Raw genomic sequence first — 18514 nt, 5'->3', positions numbered from 1 at the left:
ATCTTGGGTTACAAATGTAATGACCGGTGTCTGAAGCATGTGTTCAAACACGACAACTGTATTGGCCGGCAATAGCCTATGTCGTCACTACCAGTGCGACCGCGAGTGTAAGAGAGCGCCCGAGGAACACATCATCCTCTTGTTGTCTAAAGGAGATGTGGCAGGCACCCCGAAAGCATAAGTATTTATTACTTTATTAGTATTAGTGACAGCTTTGCCATAATTATTGGCTTATTCTGGTCAATAACCTTAAAAATCACTCAATAAGTGTCATAATTAATGAGGATGTAACTTTCACTTTAGAACAGGGGGTCAAATTGTCTTTATTACACTATTTTAGCAAATTATAACAGTAAACCAACACTAATTAACCAGTTACTAGCTTCATATTGTTCAGTTAACTTTATAGATGGAGAATCACTGAAATATAACTACAGTAAGTACATTACTACACAAAAATAATATATAGTTTGCTAAGTTGTAAATAATGGCTAAAATGAGTTTACTGTACATTAAGTTAATCTTTATTTACTAGCTTATTTTTGCTTATTGATCCTTCAATGGCTAATATGTCCTAACTGTATGTTAAGTTAATCATTAATTACAAGTGTGTTTGTGCTTAACTAATACATAATTCTGAACATGTTAATTATTAATTACTAGTGTATTTATGCTTAACTAATGCATAATTCTGGACCCTTAAAATAAAGTGTTACCAAAAAGCTGAATCTCCTGATCGAACTGTCAGAGTCAGATTCCCCAAAGGAAAGCTGTCAGAGACAGTACTCCCTACGGCCACTGCCTATGCTACATAACCTAAATATTATTGATCCGCCTGCATTGACACCATTATATGAGAACTGAACTGAACGATGACATCGCAGCTTTCTCCAAAGAGGCGATGTATATAAATGAACTAAATTAATAACTTTTTTACAACAAAAATTAAACATCATTGAACTTGTGTATGAGTGGACTGTGACGCTATTTTCCTCTAGAAACAAACTTTGTTGCATTCTTGTTATCTCTGTAAAGCTGATTTGAAACAATCTGTATTGTAAAAAGCGCTATATAAATAAATGTGGCTTGACTTGACTTAAATGAGGAAGTCCCCGCCGTTACCATTAACCATTTCACACCGGATTCCAGAGACAGTGCCATGCCAAATCATGCACACAGTAGCCTGACGTTTATCAAGGAGGCCTACAGAAAGTCTCTCGACTTGAAATAAATATGTTGTTGAAAGAGGCCCAGGGGGTGAAGCACTCAGCATATCAACCCTCTAAACGAGGGGAGTGCTACACAGACTTGGCCCAAAAAACCATTGAAGTCCATTGTGTGGAGAAAAATCCTGAAATGTTTTCCTCAAAATACTTAATTTATTTTCCACTGAAGAAAGAAAGACATGAACATCTTGGATGGCATTGGGGTGAGTAAATTATCAGGAAATTTTCATTTTGAGATGAACTAATCCTTTAACTAAATTTAACATTGATGTGTATGTTCTACAGACCCTGTATTGAGTCGCTATAATCTTTTTCGCTGTTGTGCAGGTTTAATTCTCTAAATGTGAAAAACAAGAATTGTCTTGAGAGGATTGTAAACCAGGGAAGTAAAATAACGGGGAGGAAGCAGATGACGGTGGCCCAGCTATATAACAGATAGGTTTTGGGTAAAGCCCAGAGCATACTGTTAGATGATTTCCACCCCATGTATCACAAGTTTTCCCGCTTCCTTCTGGTATTCGGTATAGAACTCCTATTAGTAAAACAAATCGGTTTAGACATTCATTTATCCCCTCAGCTGTAAAGTTCTCAAATTTAAGGAATATATTTTTCAGAAAGGAAATTGTTTTTTTCTTCCCTTGTATTGTGTCTATGTGTTTTCTTGAGTGACATGCTTGTATGCTGCAACCCAATTGGAAAATGAATAAAGATTAACTGAACTGAGAGAGCAAGGCACTCTGCATACTGAACCCCTTTAATGAGGGGAGTACCAACTTGACTCTCTTGAACAAGAGGAGGCCTAACTACGTATTATACTAGGGACAACCCTACCAAGGGTCCCGGAGAATCATACCACTGGACATAGCTATCCAGACAGAGCTCAGGGATTGCAGACTTCTGCAGGAAGACTCTCTAAACGAGAGGAGGTAATACCTCATACTAGGGCTGCTTAACGAGGAGGCTCACAGAGAGCCATTTCACTTGATACTGCCCACATTAGGAGAGCAGAGGCCTTTCGCAAAGAAAGCCAGGCTGTTCGAATTCACTGTCCCAGTGGTTAGCTCAAGGGAGTGGAGACTTCAACCGAACGACTCTCAATAGATTACCAAAAGCCTAACAACACTCTGCTTTTTCAAAAAGCATCCAAGGCTAGTTTTGAGAAAAAGCTCTAGATAGTGGAGGCCTCAAGCTGATAATTCTCTAGAAGGAGAGGAGGCCTGACGACACTACTCTAAAGAAGCCGTCCTATCAGGACTTACTGAAAGCCGTTCCACTTGGAACATCATATTAGTAGTAGAAGAGTGAAAACCTCATAGAACGACTCTCCAGAACGAGATCCTCCACTAATCACTCCATATCTGAAAAACATTTTATCGAGGAGGCTCACAGAAAGCCTTGCCACTCGAAACAGCAGGGCCCAGAGGAGAGAACCCAAGCAGGATCGATCCGCAGTCATGGAGGCACAAGTAAAGGAGATCTAATGAGCGGCAGCCTCAGCAAAACGACTGAGAGGTGGCCTAGTTAATTCCAATGCCTAACCATACGGAGCACTAGAGAGCGAACGTCTCAGCCTGATGACCCTCTAGAAGGAAAGCTCAATCAAAATAACTTATCAAGAGGGCTTTCGCACCGGAGGAACCTTTTCATAGTTCCTAGAACTATTGGCGTGTTCGTACCGCAGGAACTAGGAATGATTTTAGTTCTAGGAAATCCTTTTGGAGGAACTAATTTAGCTTCTACTTCAGAGTCGGTCTAAACCAGCACTGTAGGAACTATCCGTGACGTTAGTGTTCGCTGATTGGCCGAATGCACGCGAAACACCAGCACCAGCCATTTAAAAAAAAGCTGTGTAAACACACATATTACAGCCTACATATTTACTCCAGAAACTAAATCTACGAACATGGAAAACAGTGATACATGTGCCACTTAATCTTTACACTGAGGAGAAAATGCAACGCAACTTTGAGGGGACCAAGCCAAACATGATTATGTATTTCTGCTCAGCTAGCAACACTGGACATCAACTACATGGCATACACTAAAACTTTTCATATGCACGGTCTACTTTCTATGTATAACAGTTCTATCTAATAACGTATTAGACAGGACTGTTAGACAGATCATAAGGTACTGAACACAGACAATGCGAGTGCTGTGAGCTCAGGCTCTGGTGTTCACAGCGCCGTCAAAATAAAAGTCACTACAATGCGGCTTACGTCACTTCAGAGATCCTACTGGCGGTGCGAATGCAACCAGGAAAATGTTCCTAAAGGAACCATTAGTTCTCGGGGAACCACCCTGGTAGCTATTTCCTAGAACTAAACTCCTAGAACTACCCGGTGCGAAAGCCCCTAAAGAGGCCCTCAGAAAGCCACTCACTTGATTTTACAAGCAACAGAGCTCTTAGGGAGCGAGTACTCAGTATAACGACCCTGCGTACGAGGAGAGTACTAATAACGCTCAGCTCTGATCATGCTGGTGAAGGCACTTTTATTTTCTTAGAAAGCCATTCGCCTGATAATAGAGCTCTTAGGGAGCGGGGTACTCAGTATGAAGACCCTCTGACGAGAGTACTACCAACGCTTGGCTAAATGAGATTGTCAAGGAGGCTTAGCAAAAGCCATTCAACTTAATCAGGAAGGGTAGTTTTATCACGCTTTGTCAGGGAGGCCCCCAGTAGGCCAACCTGACAAAAACCATAACATCAATACCATCACATTAAGGAGCATGGCGACCGCACCACACAGCATAACTCCCTCCAGAGCTGCACACTCCATTCAAACGCTAGATTCTGATCTCTGTAACGAGACACAAGCGAGAACAGAGTATACTGCCATGAATGCATCGCTACAAAAAATTTTCAACTCTCTCCAAAGCTAAACGCGCTCATACAAATGCTGATATGGGTGGAGCTTCTCACCGCGACCGCATTACAAAGCAGACATTCAACTCCCTCGAGAGCCGAACACGCTCTGTTCAACACTAGACTCTTATTGCTCTAATTAGAAAACAAGCGAGAACAGAGTCTGCTGCCATGAATGCATCGCTAAGAGTGCCTTTATCTCCATCCAGATCTGTATGCGCTCGTGCAAATGACGACTACTATCCCTCAGGAGAGAAAAAAGAAGCACAAAGCTTCTTATCAGTCTCTTTCATGTGCGCATATCCAGCTTGCTGGAGGAGTCAAATGCGCATCACCTGTGGTGTTTCTGTCTGATACATGCATACAGACAAACGGCTCCTGAAGACAAAGAAGAGGATGACGTGTTCCTCAGGTGCCCTTTTGTACTCTTGTACTGGTAGTGATGTCATAGGCTGTTGCGAACCAATACAATTGTCGCATTTAGACATGTACTTCAGACACCGGTCACACTCTGTGAATTCCCATTCGAAAGGAAAATGTAGTTTTAATTTACGGGTAAAGTTTATTTAATCACATTGTTCCTCTGTGTTTGAGTCAGAGTTGAGAATCAGCATTGTGTGTGTGTGAGTGTGTGTGAGTGTGAGTGTGAGTGTGTGTGTGTGTGTGGGGGGGGGGGGCATGTTTAGCTACAGTGGGGGAAATAATTATTTGATCCCCTGCTGATTTTGAAAGTTCGCCCACTTACAAAGAAATGAAGGGTCTATAATTTTTATGGTAGGTTTATTTTAACGGATAGAGATTCTGAAAAACACATTATATAAAGGTTATAAATTGATTTGCATTTCAGTAAGTGAACTAAGTATTTGATCCCCAAGCAAAACATGCCTTGGTACTTGGTGGAAACCTTTGTTGGCAAGCACAGAGGTAAGATGTTTCTTGTGGTTGGTCACCAGGTTTGCACACATCTCACGAGGGATTTTGGTCCACTCGTCTTTACAGATCCTTTCAAAATCCTTAAGGTTTCTTGGCTGTTGCTTGGCAACTCAATGTTTTGGGTTCCTCCACAGATTTTCAATAGGATTACGGTCTGGAGACTGGCTAGGCCACTCCAAGACCTTAATGTGCTGCTTCTTAAGCCACTCCTTGGCGGTATGTTTTGGGTCATTGTAATGCTGGAAGACCCCATGCACAACCCATCTTCAGTGTTCTGGCTGAGGGAAGGAGGTTCTCGTCCAAGATTTTACGGTACTTGGCCCCGTCCATCAGCCCCTCAAAACAGTGAAGTCGTCTTGTACCCTTAGCAGAGAAACAGCCCCAGAGCATGATGTTTCCACCTCCGTGCGTGACTTTAGGAATGTTGTTCTTGGGCTCATAGTCAGCATTTCTCTTCCTCCAAACACGAGGAGTTGAGTTGATGCCAAAGAGCTCAATTTTGGTCTCATCTGACCACAGCACTTTCTCCCAAGCCTTCTCTGAATCATCAGATGTTCATTGGCAAACTTCAGATGGGCTTCTACATGTGCCTTATTGAGCAGGGGGAATTTGCGGGCGCTGAGGGATTTCAGTCCGTTGTTGCGTAGTGTGTTACCAATGGTTTGCTTGGTGACTGTGGTCCCAACTGCCTTAAGATCATTAACAAGCTCCTCCCGTGTAGTTCTGGGCTGATCCCTCACCTTTCTCATGATCATCCGTACCTAATGAGGCGAGATCTTGCATGGAGCTCCAGACCGAGGGCGATTGATTTTTCATTTTGTATTTCTTCCATTTCTGAATAATCACACCAACAGAAGTCTCCTTCTCACCAAGCTTCTTGCTGATGGTCTTGTAGCCCATTTCAGCCTTGTGCAGGTCTACGATCTGGTCCCTGACGTTTTACAGCTCTTTGGTCTTGCCCATGGTGGTGGAGAGGTTGGAATGGAAGATACAGATTCTGTGGATAGGTGTCTTTTATACACATAATGAGCTGACATTTAGGAATACTTTCTTAAAGTCACAGGACTAATCTGTGTTCCACATGGGCACATAACCAATCTGTGGGAGGCAGAATTCTTGCTGGTTGGTAGATCAAATACTTATTTCCCTCGATCAAATGCTTATATATAATGAATTTTTCTGGATTTTTTGGTTGATATTCTGTCTCTGTCCGTTAAAATAAACCTACCATAAAAATTATAGACCCTTCATTTCTTGATCAGCAGGGAATCAAATGATTATTTCCCCTACTGTATACTTGTGAGGACCAAGTGTCCCCATAAGGATAGTAAAACCTGAGATTACCTACATTGTGAGGACCGCTGGCTTGTCCTCACAAGGGAAATTTATTAAACATAATAAACTGTGCTTTTTTGAAAATATAAAAATGCAGAAAGTTTTTTGTGATGGGAAGGTTTAGGGGTAGGGTTAGTGTTATGGGAGAGCATATAAAGTTTTTACAGTATAAAAATCATTATGTCAATGTAATGTCCTCATAAAACATGAAAACACAACGTGTGTGTGTGTGTGTGTGTGTGTGTGTGTGTGTGTGTTTACATGCTGTCTGTCTTCATCACTGTTGTCTGCTGTCTGTGGACTCTGTGTCTCTCTGTCAGTCCTCGAGGGAGGAGAGCTACCAGACGAGTCGTCCGCACTGCTCACAGAGCCGTGGAGCGGAGAGAACGCCACACCGTCTCCTGAGACACACACACACACACACACACACACATACACACACACACACACACAAGAGCGATAAATGGCATCAAACAGAAGATCAAGGACAGAGACAAGGCATCATCTCTTTGGACATCCCACTTGCCCAAACTGTGAGACATAACATCACAAATATGAGTCAGTCTCTGGCCTGGTTCATAATCCCCTGTTGCGCTCTGATGATGGAAGAATGAGTGTTTACCGCACAGCTCTTGGTTTTGAGGGTCCATCTGCTCCAGACTGTCCAGCAGCTCGTCTATCTGTGATTTAATCACTGTCAGTTCCTTCTTAATGCACATCAGCTCCTCCATTCTTACTGCGGAGAGAGAAGGACAGGGTCAGCGCATCTGTTGAGTTCAGCATATACAGTGACAATCAGCAGCAGCTGGAAAATATGAGCTACTTACATTAAAGTTGAAGTGTGATATTTAAAAAATGTATTCAAGTCATTAGGGACGTTCACACCATGTCGGAATTACTGTAAATATGACATTCCGACTTGTAAAAAAGGTTCATGTTCTCATCAAACTCGTGATTACAACTTGGAATTTTCTGAACGTTGTTAATGCTTAATAATGCAATTTCAATCTAAAAATAAGCAAAGAACATACAATACAGTTTAATGTAGCTATTACAGAGTTGGATTACTTATGTCTAATGTCCTGCTAAATAAACTTTAACATTTTATCAATAATGTATTTGCATAATGACTGTTACTTCTTGTATTGTAGTTTTGTTTAATTGGCATAAACAGCACCAAGTAGAACTTCTGGGTTTGCATGTAGTATGTGTGGTTATTAGAACATGGTGTGAATGAAGCTATCGGTCTGACAAATGGTCCCGCTCCAAACTAAAGGCATTGGAGAAAAAAACAATTACACTAATATTGCTATGTCAGGCCAATCAACTATGGAGTAACTATGGCACCACTATGGAGTATAAATTACACACTGCAGCTTTAAATTAAGACGCTGAGATGTAGCCATTATGCTAACTTACACAAACCTTGGCTGAAAAGCCACACAAAAGGATTATTCTTTACTGCGTCTATGTCTTTCACAGAGACAGATGATTTCTCAGGACATCAGTACATAAGTGTGTAATTTCTGTGCCAGTAGCAAAAACAAACAAACTGCAAAAATTACAGTTGTTTCCGAACAGGTTTCCCTGCTGTCCTTTTCTGTCCCACCACCCCTGTCATTGGTTGGACAAACATGCAGCCCCGCCCCAAACACACACCATTGAGTGTTTTCACCATTTTAACCCTCATCCTTCCCTCGCACTTTGTAACAAATCTTTCCCTCGAGGGTTACTAGATTTGATCAATAAATAATAAATACACAATTATTCTTTCAACTTAAATTCAAAATAACTCACAATTTCATGTATAACCCTTTTACAGTTTTTCTGATTTGCTAAAACACTAAACCCCATTCTCTGAACCAAATTCTCAATAGCCTAAACCAATTTGCCGAATGCATCACTCTTTCTATAAAACATTAAACAAGTTCAGGTAGTTAAAACACTGTTAGCAAATCTCATGAACTCTTTTTGCAAAACTCTATACACATTCTCACTCATTAACACACATTTTGCACTTTTGTTTCAAAATGCTAAACACAGGCGGGCAAAAGTTAAACAACTCAGTTGTCATCATTTACACACAACGACTCAAAATTGTTCACACTTATTTCTAATGATGTGATCAAACCAACTGTACATAATACAAGTCAGTTCACAGTCCCAAAATGTTGCACTGAATGTTGATCCCAACAATGGATAGAAACAATATTAGAGGGAGAGTAGGAAGAGGATGAGTATAAGAGGAGGAAGAGGACGAGGAAGAACAGGTGTGTATAGTGTGGTCAAGGCTGGATCTGCTTTAGGGTTTTCTCTTCTCCTGCAGAGATGACATGGTCTGAGATGTGGAGAAACGTCTCGGGTTACGTATGTAACCCTCGTTCCCTGAGTAGGGAACGAGACGCTGCATCGATACTCGATACTTTGGGGAATGCCTTCGGCATGAAGCGTCTGAAGTCAACTATGGAACTATTCCAATCTTGATTGGTGCAACGTCACCCGTGACGTCGCATGTGACGGTGATCCGGAAGCTACAAAAGGGTCACAGGAACCAGGAAATGTTAGCTTCTAATTGGTCAAAGCAAGTCGTTCTCAGGGGCGCGAAAAGTGTGGCCGAGGGATGCAGCGTCTCGTTCCCTACTCAGGGAACGAGGGTTACATACGTAACCCGAGACGTTCCCTTTCGTAAAGGGAACTCCCGCTGCATTGATACTCGATACTTTGGGGAACGAATACCCACGCCGCCACACTGAGAGAAAAAACGCCCTGGTATAAAGCATCTGGTACACTCACGGACGATAGAATGAGTAGAGGGCAGATCCAAACTAGCTTGTCATAAGATTTGGTGCAAGAAGGGGAGGTCTGGAGCCGGAGGCTCGACTGACCTCATGGCTGGGAGCCCCAGACAGTAGAAAATATTAGATGAGAGGTGAAGGCAGAAGCGCACCTTGTACTTCAAATATGAGTGGTTTTAGATAACCAACTGTACTCTTAATAAAGGGAATAGCTCCTAACCCTTGATGCATAACTAGATGGACTGACTCCTTTCAGCCTGAGTCCTAATGTAGGAACCTCAAAGGCTACGACCTTGACCATCCGACACATGCGATGGAGGATGGAATACCTGAAGAATCTTAACATTGCCTACAAGTACCTCAGTACCGGGCAAAAATAACGTTGAGTGGCTCCCACGCTAGCAAGTAAGAGGGGGCAGCACCACCACTCTTCCAGGGAGTAAGACGAGCAGGAAGCAGACTCAATAGATTCTCCTATATATACTTATATATCTCAAATATATATTTGTATACCTCACCCACAGGACATGATAGGTGCCAGGGATAACCCATCAGCCTGATGCCAATAGGCTGGATGACAGGATTCATCCTCCAATCTACAGGAACATGGAGTTTCAGTGGGAACGTCTTTTCGAGAACACCCTTAGAGGCTTGCGGAGGGCACTGAGGCCGCCACAGAGGCCCTAAGCATGAACAGGAGATCCCGTTAGAGAGCGGGATGGAACACCAGTACTGAAGCCAGTGGGCAGTAATAAACTGGGTTCAATGCCCTCCCTAACTTAATTGTTTAGTTCCTAGTAGAGTGGGGTTCTAGTATGGATGTCCTGACCACCTCGGTGGAAAGGGCAACCTAATTATGGGTGGGACCCCCTCAGGGGCCAGACCCATAGTCTCCATAACTCTGGTCGGGGATGAAATAATATACCATCAGCCTGAGACAGAAGATCTCTCCTAATAGGAATTTTCCATGGAGGACTCTCCAAGAGACTAATAAGGTCCGAAAACCAAATTTGGGCCGGCCAGTACGGAGCTACAAGGAGTAGTCTCACTCCGTACCTCCTGACCCTTTCTAGAACCCCAGGGAGCAGAGCGATCGGGGGAAAAGCATACAGATGTGACCTCAGCCACATCTGTACCGTGGCATCCAAGCCCAAAGGAGCTGGATGTGAGAGAGAGTACCAGAGCGGGCAATGAGAGTTCTCATGAGAAGCGAACAGGTCAACCTCCGCCCGGCCAAACTCTCTCCATATAAGCTCAACCACTTCAGGGTGGAGCCACCATTCCCCGGGCCTCGGCCCCTGCCTCGACAGGATGTCTGCTCCCATATTTTCAACCCCAGGAATATAAATAGATCTGACAGAGAGAAATTTGTCCTGGGACCAAAGAAGAATTTGATGCGCCAGTCTACAAAGAGGGCGAGATCTCAAACCTCCTTGGCGGTTGATATAAGAGACCACCGACATATTGTCTGTCCTAACAAGAACATGATGGCCTCTGAGGTCTACAAGGAAGTGCCTCAGGGCAAAAAATACAGCCAACATCTCCAAGCGATTAATATACAATGTGAGATGATGGTCTTTCCAAGTACCTCGGGTGTAATGGCCCTCCATAACCGCACCCCAGCCCGTGAGGGACGCATCCGTGGTCAGAGTTTTTCTCTCACATGGTGCTCCCAAAACCGGGCCCTGAGACAGGAACCATGGTTTCTTCCATACGACAAGAGAACGAAGGCATCTGCGCGTAACTCTGATCGTACGAAAAGGGTTTCCCAGAGGAGAAAATCCCTTGTTCCTGAGCCACCACTGCAAGGCCCTCATATGGAGCAGACCAAAGGGTACTACCGTGGAAGCTGCAGCCATAAGACCCAAAACCCTTTGAAAGTGTTTGACAGTGATAGCCTGGCCTAACCCAATACTCTTCATTGTGTTTAAGATAGTATTTATACAAGCAGGAGACAATTGTGCCCGCATTGTGACTAAGTCCCACTCTACTCCCAGGGACGTAGTCCTCTGAAGAGGAGTTAAGGAACTTTTCTTGACATTGAGTCTCAACCCCACGCACCTCAGATGGCGCAAAACAACATCTCGATGTTGAATTGCTAGTTCTTCTTGACTGAGCCAAAATGAGCCAGTCATCTATAAGATACGGACCCCCTGAAGTCTCAATGGAGCAAGGGCCGTGTCCATACATTTAGTGAAGGTGCGAGGGGATAAGGCTAGGCCGACTGGAAGAGTCCAGAACTGATGCGCTTTTCCCCCCAAAAGCGGATCTCGGGAACTTCCTGTGATGGGGTTAGAAGGGAAAGAGGAGTTAAGGAGCTTGTGGATCTATCAAGACAGACCTCGGAGCTGGTCTGACTGACAGTCGGTAACTTGAATCTGAACCCCCTCGGAGGTTGATCCAGTACCCTGAGATCCAAAATAAGGCCTAACTCCCCCCCTCATAGGAACTATGAAGTGCCAGCTGTAGAACCCGGGCTCCCGTAACCAAGGAAGAGCCCACTTTGAGGTTTCCTGTGTTAAGAGGGACTAGACTTCCTGTTCCAAAAACCGACCCTGCTCGGGGCTGGCCGACATGTGAACCACCCTTAGTAGATAATATTTGTATATTAGCTCCACCATAAGCAGGACCCCCTAGGCTATATTTTGAAGACCCCTCGGGGTGTCTAAATATGCCATTATGGGGACCAGTCCCTCGAGACTGGCCTCGGCTATAAATTTCCAAATGGCTTTGGTGACCTGAAGCAGCTAACTGGCAGGAACTAACCGAAATATGCTCTCTACAGACCTCCTGAGAGGCGGCGAACTCGACAGTGCCGCAACGTCTTCGGGCAGATACTGCGATTTTTGTTCGCTGGAAGCCGATGTGTCCCGAAGCGCCATCGGCGGCGGGAAGCAAACATCGATTTCCTAAGGGCTGCATAAGGGGGCGAGACTCCTGTACTCGCTCTCCTGGGGGAACGCCCATAAGGGTCTGCGTGTTACGACAAGACCTCTTAATTGAAGCCTTCTTAGCCCGAGAGACAATCCTCAGACCTGTCTTCGGTATGGAGAGCTTCGTGCGAGAATGTTTCTTCTGGCCCCAAGCCCTATACGGGGGGGGGCACGAGAGGAAACCTTCTCAAAATATGAAGAGCTGGCGGCTGTCCCATGAGGCTGCCCCCTGGCAGCAACCCCATGAGACCTGGACTGACAACTGGGGATAGCTGATTGTCGCTCTGCCTCCTGAAGCCTCTCGACAACGGTTCTTGCCGCGTCGCCAAAGAGGCCAGAAGGTGAAAGGGGAGCATCGAGAAGGAAAGCCCTGTCTTTCTTCCCGATCCACACGCGAATAAGCCATAAATGTCTCTCTGAGACGACTAGTGCTGCCATAGAACGGCCAATAGCACGGGCCGTCTCTTTAATAATACGGAGAGATAAGTCAGATACTCTACGATATTCAGTAATATAGAGTGAGACCTCCCAGTTATCATCCACCTGCTTGAGGAGGTCAGCCAGGTATGCCTGTAATAACCCCATCGTGTGTGGGCATGCACCAGCTCGACCACCGCCATATATGCTTTCCCTAACAAATTCGATGTACGAGATTTGGAGGGAAGTGTCTGAGCTATCAGGGGTGACGCAATGTCGGGGAGAAAATATTTCGCAAAATATTCCTCAACCCGAGCCATCACCTAATAACCATTTTCATTAGATTCCCTAATGGATGAGTAAATATATACATGGGGGAAAATAATTGAGATGAAAATGGATTTTTCCACGATCTTGATACCTCAGTATGGAGATCAGTGAAAAAGGGAAGGCTCTGACACGAAGATTGTGACTGGGTCTGCAGGAAGCGCTCATTCATTTTATTTTTCTTAGTCGCTTCCTGCTTATTATATGGCCATTTAACATTTAATTTAACCACTGCCCTGATTACAACCTCCAGCAACTCCTCACTAACGGGAATATGGGGTGGCGAATCCCCCTATCCACGTGATTCAGTGTTAATAGATAATATCTAACTCCTCGGAGCCAGATAAATCAAACGCTGTGTCTTTAACACGGTCGGAAGAAGCCGCAGCGCGGGCTTCCGAACCGTGCGCGAGACCAGTGGAGCTGGTTAATAAACACTGAGAAAGGGTCGTAACCGTCTCAGTATCATATGCCAGCCCCACGTGCGAATCACATGCACACAAGCGGCGCGCTGCCTCAACAGACGCGGGACCTGATGCACTGGAAACGCGAGCCTGATCTAATTGATCGAACAAGCTCAAACGGGAGCGGAGCTTTTTCATTGAAAACAGTTTGCACAGACAGCGCCCTCGAGCACCGCCCGTGCATGCTCCACTCCCAGACAAACTACACAAAGCGTGTGTGTGTCATCCTCGCTTAAATAACGTGGGCAAGGGGACGCACACTGCCTGAATAGCTTCTCTTTTTTCGCCATAAATAATACTCTTTTCACGGGACAAACAACACCAAATAGAACAGACAAGATGACATAGAGCGCTTGCTGAAGACCAGAAGCTAACATTTCCTGGTTCCTGTGACCCTTTTGTAGCTTCCGGATCACCGTCACATGCGACGTCACGGGTGACGTTGCACCAATCAAGATTGGAATAGTTCCACAGTTGACTTCAGACGCTTCATGCCGAAGGCATTCCCCAAAGTATCGAGTATCGATGCAGCGGGAGTTCCCTTTACGAAAGGGAACTCCTCCGGCCGGACCCAACATGAAGACATGATGCTGAAGCAGAGTCACTCTCTCACTGACTGTGATTCTGCAGTTGCACAACTCTTCTGAGTGTCCTTTACTGTAACATGCTTTTCATTTACAGTTTTTTTACTGTGACCTTTTTGGCTTTTGCAGTTGGGTCACTGTATTTTCACAGAACACAAGTGCTGAATACTGTATACAGACATTCAGTACTATACAATATTCAGTACAATACTAAACTTGCAGTGCATACAGTATTTATTCACCTTACTACTGCAAGTTGTCATTACTATACTTTTTTACGTAATTGCTAAATTTGTTTACTTTGTTACAGTATACTTTTTTTCTGTAACTGCATGTTCTGGATTCTGTGTTCTCCATTTTTTGATGTAGTGTCTAATGAATGATCTGTGGTGTTTATAATATTGACTCGCTGTGTGTATGATCTGAGAGCATTGTTTGATTTTGAGCACAGATAAAATGGTTTTGAGGAAATTGTTTGGTTTTGCCAGAAGAGTCAGATGTTCTCTGAATGTGGTTTGAAAATTTGGTTTTGTGTTTAAGGTTTTGAGAAAGTGAATGATGGTTTCAAGAAATGTGTTTTAGCAATTCAGAAAAACTGTAATTCAGCTCACAATATCTTACATTGGGTGTCTTTGTCGACCTCTTGTGGAAAAAAAATAATATAACATGATATTTCATGACTCTTGCCACTAGATGGCGTTATAGCTCTATATGGAGCAAATGAGCTGTTCCACTGGGTCCTAAAGTCAGTTCATTCAGGATGCATTCAGATACACATGTAGACATCATAAAATAATTTTTTTGGTAAAGTTTTAGCATTTTTAGTTAGAATTTTGAGCATTTTTAGGTTTTTCTATGTGTACTGAAGCATTCCTTGCATTCCATTCAGTCCTATGGGAGTCAAATTGACCCGCATTGTTACTTTTTTAAATTTCAACCACAAAACTCCTCGAATAAATTCAATTTTTTTGTGTGTGTGTGTATTCGTGGTTCAAGTGCGACAAAAGTCCTGGGGTCTTGGACTCCTCTGATGAACACTCAATTTTTAAAAAAAGAAAAAAAAAGGAGGGAAGGATGAGGGTTTAAGGACCGTTTAGCATCAAAATAACCTATACTTTAGCTTTAAACATTTTTTTAAAGAACCAAAGTCAAACTGCTGGACTTTCAAGAGTCAAATACGGAGATGTTTCAGGGATTAATTCATTCTCTGTACAAGCCCAGATATCAGCAACTCTTCTAATGTCTCTAATGATGGAAACTTAGATTGGACCTCTTCTGCACAGCGTGATAATACTACACAAACACCCCTCCAATCCCAGCTGGATAAAAAAAACCCATTCCAGCTCAGCAGCAGCCATTAAAAAGAGGTTTGACCTCCTAGCTACAAAGGCAAACTCATTCTGCTGTGATCTGCTGGCAGTAAAAACTATTAGGCCTTGTAATAAAGCACTATAAACGCTTCTTATTGGTTATGCACTATTAATTTGCTATAATTGCTTTTGGTGATAGGCTAGGTTTGATTACGGAGGGAGTAGTCCTATAGCGAAGGGAGGATTTTAATGAAGAAACCATCTGGAGTTCAACAGCAGAGAGGCGCACACACACACACACACACACACACACACACACACACACACACACACACACACACACACACACACACTTATATATGCAACATATACCAACACAATCCTGAGGTAGAAAGCATGGAGACGAGAGACATGCTGATATTTATGATGAGACGGAGACACAGACAGATTACAGTGACAGGCTCCAGTACTGAAGGGGGCGATAGAGTTAACTTAAAGTTGCGGAGATTGCTATAACTGACAGTTTCAAATTGTCATCTATAATAATTTTATAGCTCTGTCCAGTGAAGTTTAGATTGTGCGTAACATTAAAAAACAATTGGCTTTAGTTTAAGTAGCGCAGCAAATCCATGATTTGCTATTAGTCAAATTCTTATTCTTGAGAGCATTTTACTGGACAAAAAAATTACATCTTCCCCTTAGTGCGAGATGATGTCATCAATATTTTCAGCCCTTTTTCGTTGAAGAGAAAAGTCAATTGATTAATTGTGTATATATATATATATATATATATATACACATACATACTTACTATAATATATAGTATAAGTTATAATATAATATATAGTATGAGTTGAATATAGTAAGTTGTATTTAGTTGTAGTTGTATTTTTCAACATTTTTTTTCCCTCAAAAATTGAACACTTTAAAATTTTGATTTTTGTTTTAATGGGGTCTTGATTATGTCATAAAGAGGACCTATTCTGCTTTTCTCCATGTTCATCTTTAGTGTGTAATGTAACATCAGTGTCAGTGTTTCTGAACTCCTGAAACGCCTCCATTGTAGTCTTGAGTTTCTTCCGGGAACGAACACGTCACAATATTCCTCATTATAATAATTCAGAATAAAGGGGCGGGGCCTGGTTGAGTTAGTTAGTGTGTTGAACTGGCGGTTATGGTAAGGGGCGGGACATTTCCCAAACACACTCGAAGTGCTCGACCAATCACAACACACCGCTCCAGCCGACCAATCAGAGCACAGTGTGCTTTTCAGAAGGAGGAGCTTCATAGAGACTGGAAGTAAACAGAGCGTTACTGACAGACTGGGAAGAGAGGAGCTGCAACAATGGAGAATATGAGGAAAATAATCAACATTCAAGCAGGAAAACCTGTTCTAGTAGAGCCTGAAACAATATCAAGACTTTGTGAAAGTGCATAACATGGTCCTCTTTAGGCTTTGAAAGACGCCGGTGCTTCTTACGCTGGGTTCCTCTGCTCCTGGACTTGTGTTTGCTCTGAGGTTTGTCTCTGCTTTGCCGCAGGTCTGCAGAAGATGGAGAGGGAGAGGAACACATCCGTCCGAAAGGAGCAAAGTCACACGTCACAGAGACCGGAACATGTTGATAATCGAAAACCCTGAAAATGAAAACCAGATCAGTCACACTGAAAGAAAGAGTAAGATGCTCTAAGTTGTGCTTCACAAGGCCTGGTTATTATCGGCAGGCTCTGGCCTACTTCCAGGACTGCGACTGAGGAACATCACAGCTGATTCTGCATGATACACACATTAGCAGTACGCCACTTTACTGATCACTCTGTCTCCCGCTTCAGACGCTCTGTCACATCCTCGGCATGCTGCGAACGTCTCCGGAAAAAACTTGGCAACAAAGAGCTTTCTCAAAAATCGCAAGGCTTTTATTTAAAGATTAGCGGTTTCTATGAAACCGGAGCGTTTTCCCATTATGCCCTGGGGTCTAGCGGTTTGTGACCGGAGAGAGATATCAGCAGATGAGAGGAATCTGCTGCTCGTGTCAAGAGCGTGATGGAGCATGCAATTAAAAAAAAAATGGGGTAGGATAGGGCCAAAGAAACGAGACCTGACAGAAATAGAGACATAAGCAGGGCCGGGTGGAATCTTCACCTAAATAACACACAGCAGATTTCATCTTACACCATATTAAACCAGCATAATTAAGAATATATTTGACTTGGTACTAGATGCACAGATGTATCGGCCGATTTTTGATCAATTTACAACCATTGGCATATTGGCTATTGCATGAAGTAGGCCATGTAACAAATTGATGGTTTATTAATTAACTGATTGAAAGCACTGAGCTGTATAATGTCTGTTGCATAATCCAAGATTATACTCTAATATTCCTGCTGCGGTCCTGTCTGCGTTTTAATGTTAATCAAACTACAAAGGACAAAAAAATCTCTCACTACTCTTGATTAAATAACTTTTGTAACTTTCATAAGGATGAATATGTATAGGGCCCTTTGATTTTCGCAATGCGGATTTTGTCAAAGTTTTGATTAATAAATAAAAAGTAGGTCAGTAAACTTAAATAAAATCGTGATATATACTAGTGTCTGTGAAAAGACTATTTAAATATGAATCCTGCATGTTCTGCATATTACTCCGTGTGAATGAATGGCACAGACGTGCAGTTTCATTTACCTCACACACACACACACACTGAAGCACGCATGACACTCGCGGTATTTTTCACTGTATGAGGGCATGAATGCATGAACTTCATCTCCAGAGTCACTTCATCAGCATTTTACCGTTTCATTTCACAAAACTATCGTCATATCAAAACACAGAAACTCGATGGTCTTCATGGCAGCCCGTCAAAATAAAAGTTCAGTGTAACTAAGTAATTGTGACAGAAATATATTACTGTTATACAGTAGAATTTAGCTAAGTCTCAATGCAATAATTATATATGTATTTAATTTATACAGCAAAGAATATGCAGTGTTATTACAGTTGTTTACTTTATTTCTGTACATGAAACATCTAAAAAGCACTGCTTATTTCATACGTATCTTTGATCTGTTGTGTAATTATGTTGGCCTGATGAATGTTAAATGGATCCAATCCATGTTCATTAGAAATTGTTTGATGGTGCAGCAATAAACAAGCTAGGAACTTAATGCATGGTTTTTTAACTTTGCTGATTTAAAACATGATCAAAACACATCTATTTTAATGACAAAAGTTAAAATAAGAGAGCAAGTGACAAATATCGGTATCAGCCAATGTTAAAATCGGTATCGGCCCCAAAAAATCCTATTGGTGCACCCCTACTTGGT

The 18514-nt window shown here is 42.8% G+C and overlaps 1 protein-coding gene across 1 annotated transcript in view; it reads right to left on the bottom strand.

Annotated features, from left to right (window-relative positions):
- Window positions 1-18514, bottom strand: part of LOC307151175 (uncharacterized protein) — a 33287-nt gene that overhangs the window by 1484 nt on the left and 13289 nt on the right. The window contains exons 3-5 of the mRNA XM_079859049.1: window positions 16671-16825; window positions 6983-7096; window positions 6622-6761 (exon numbers count right to left, since the gene is read on the bottom strand). Coding sequence (XP_079715175.1) covers window positions 6622-6761; window positions 6983-7096; window positions 16671-16825 — 409 coding nt within the window. The remainder of the gene's footprint in view (window positions 1-6621; window positions 6762-6982; window positions 7097-16670; window positions 16826-18514) is intronic.

This window comes from Squalius cephalus, assembly GCF_949319135.1.
Source record: "Squalius cephalus genome assembly, chromosome: 23".
Lineage (NCBI taxonomy): Eukaryota > Metazoa > Chordata > Actinopteri > Cypriniformes > Leuciscidae > Squalius > Squalius cephalus.
Note: the sequence above shows the minus strand (reverse complement) of the source record. Positions and strands in the feature narration are given on the sequence as shown.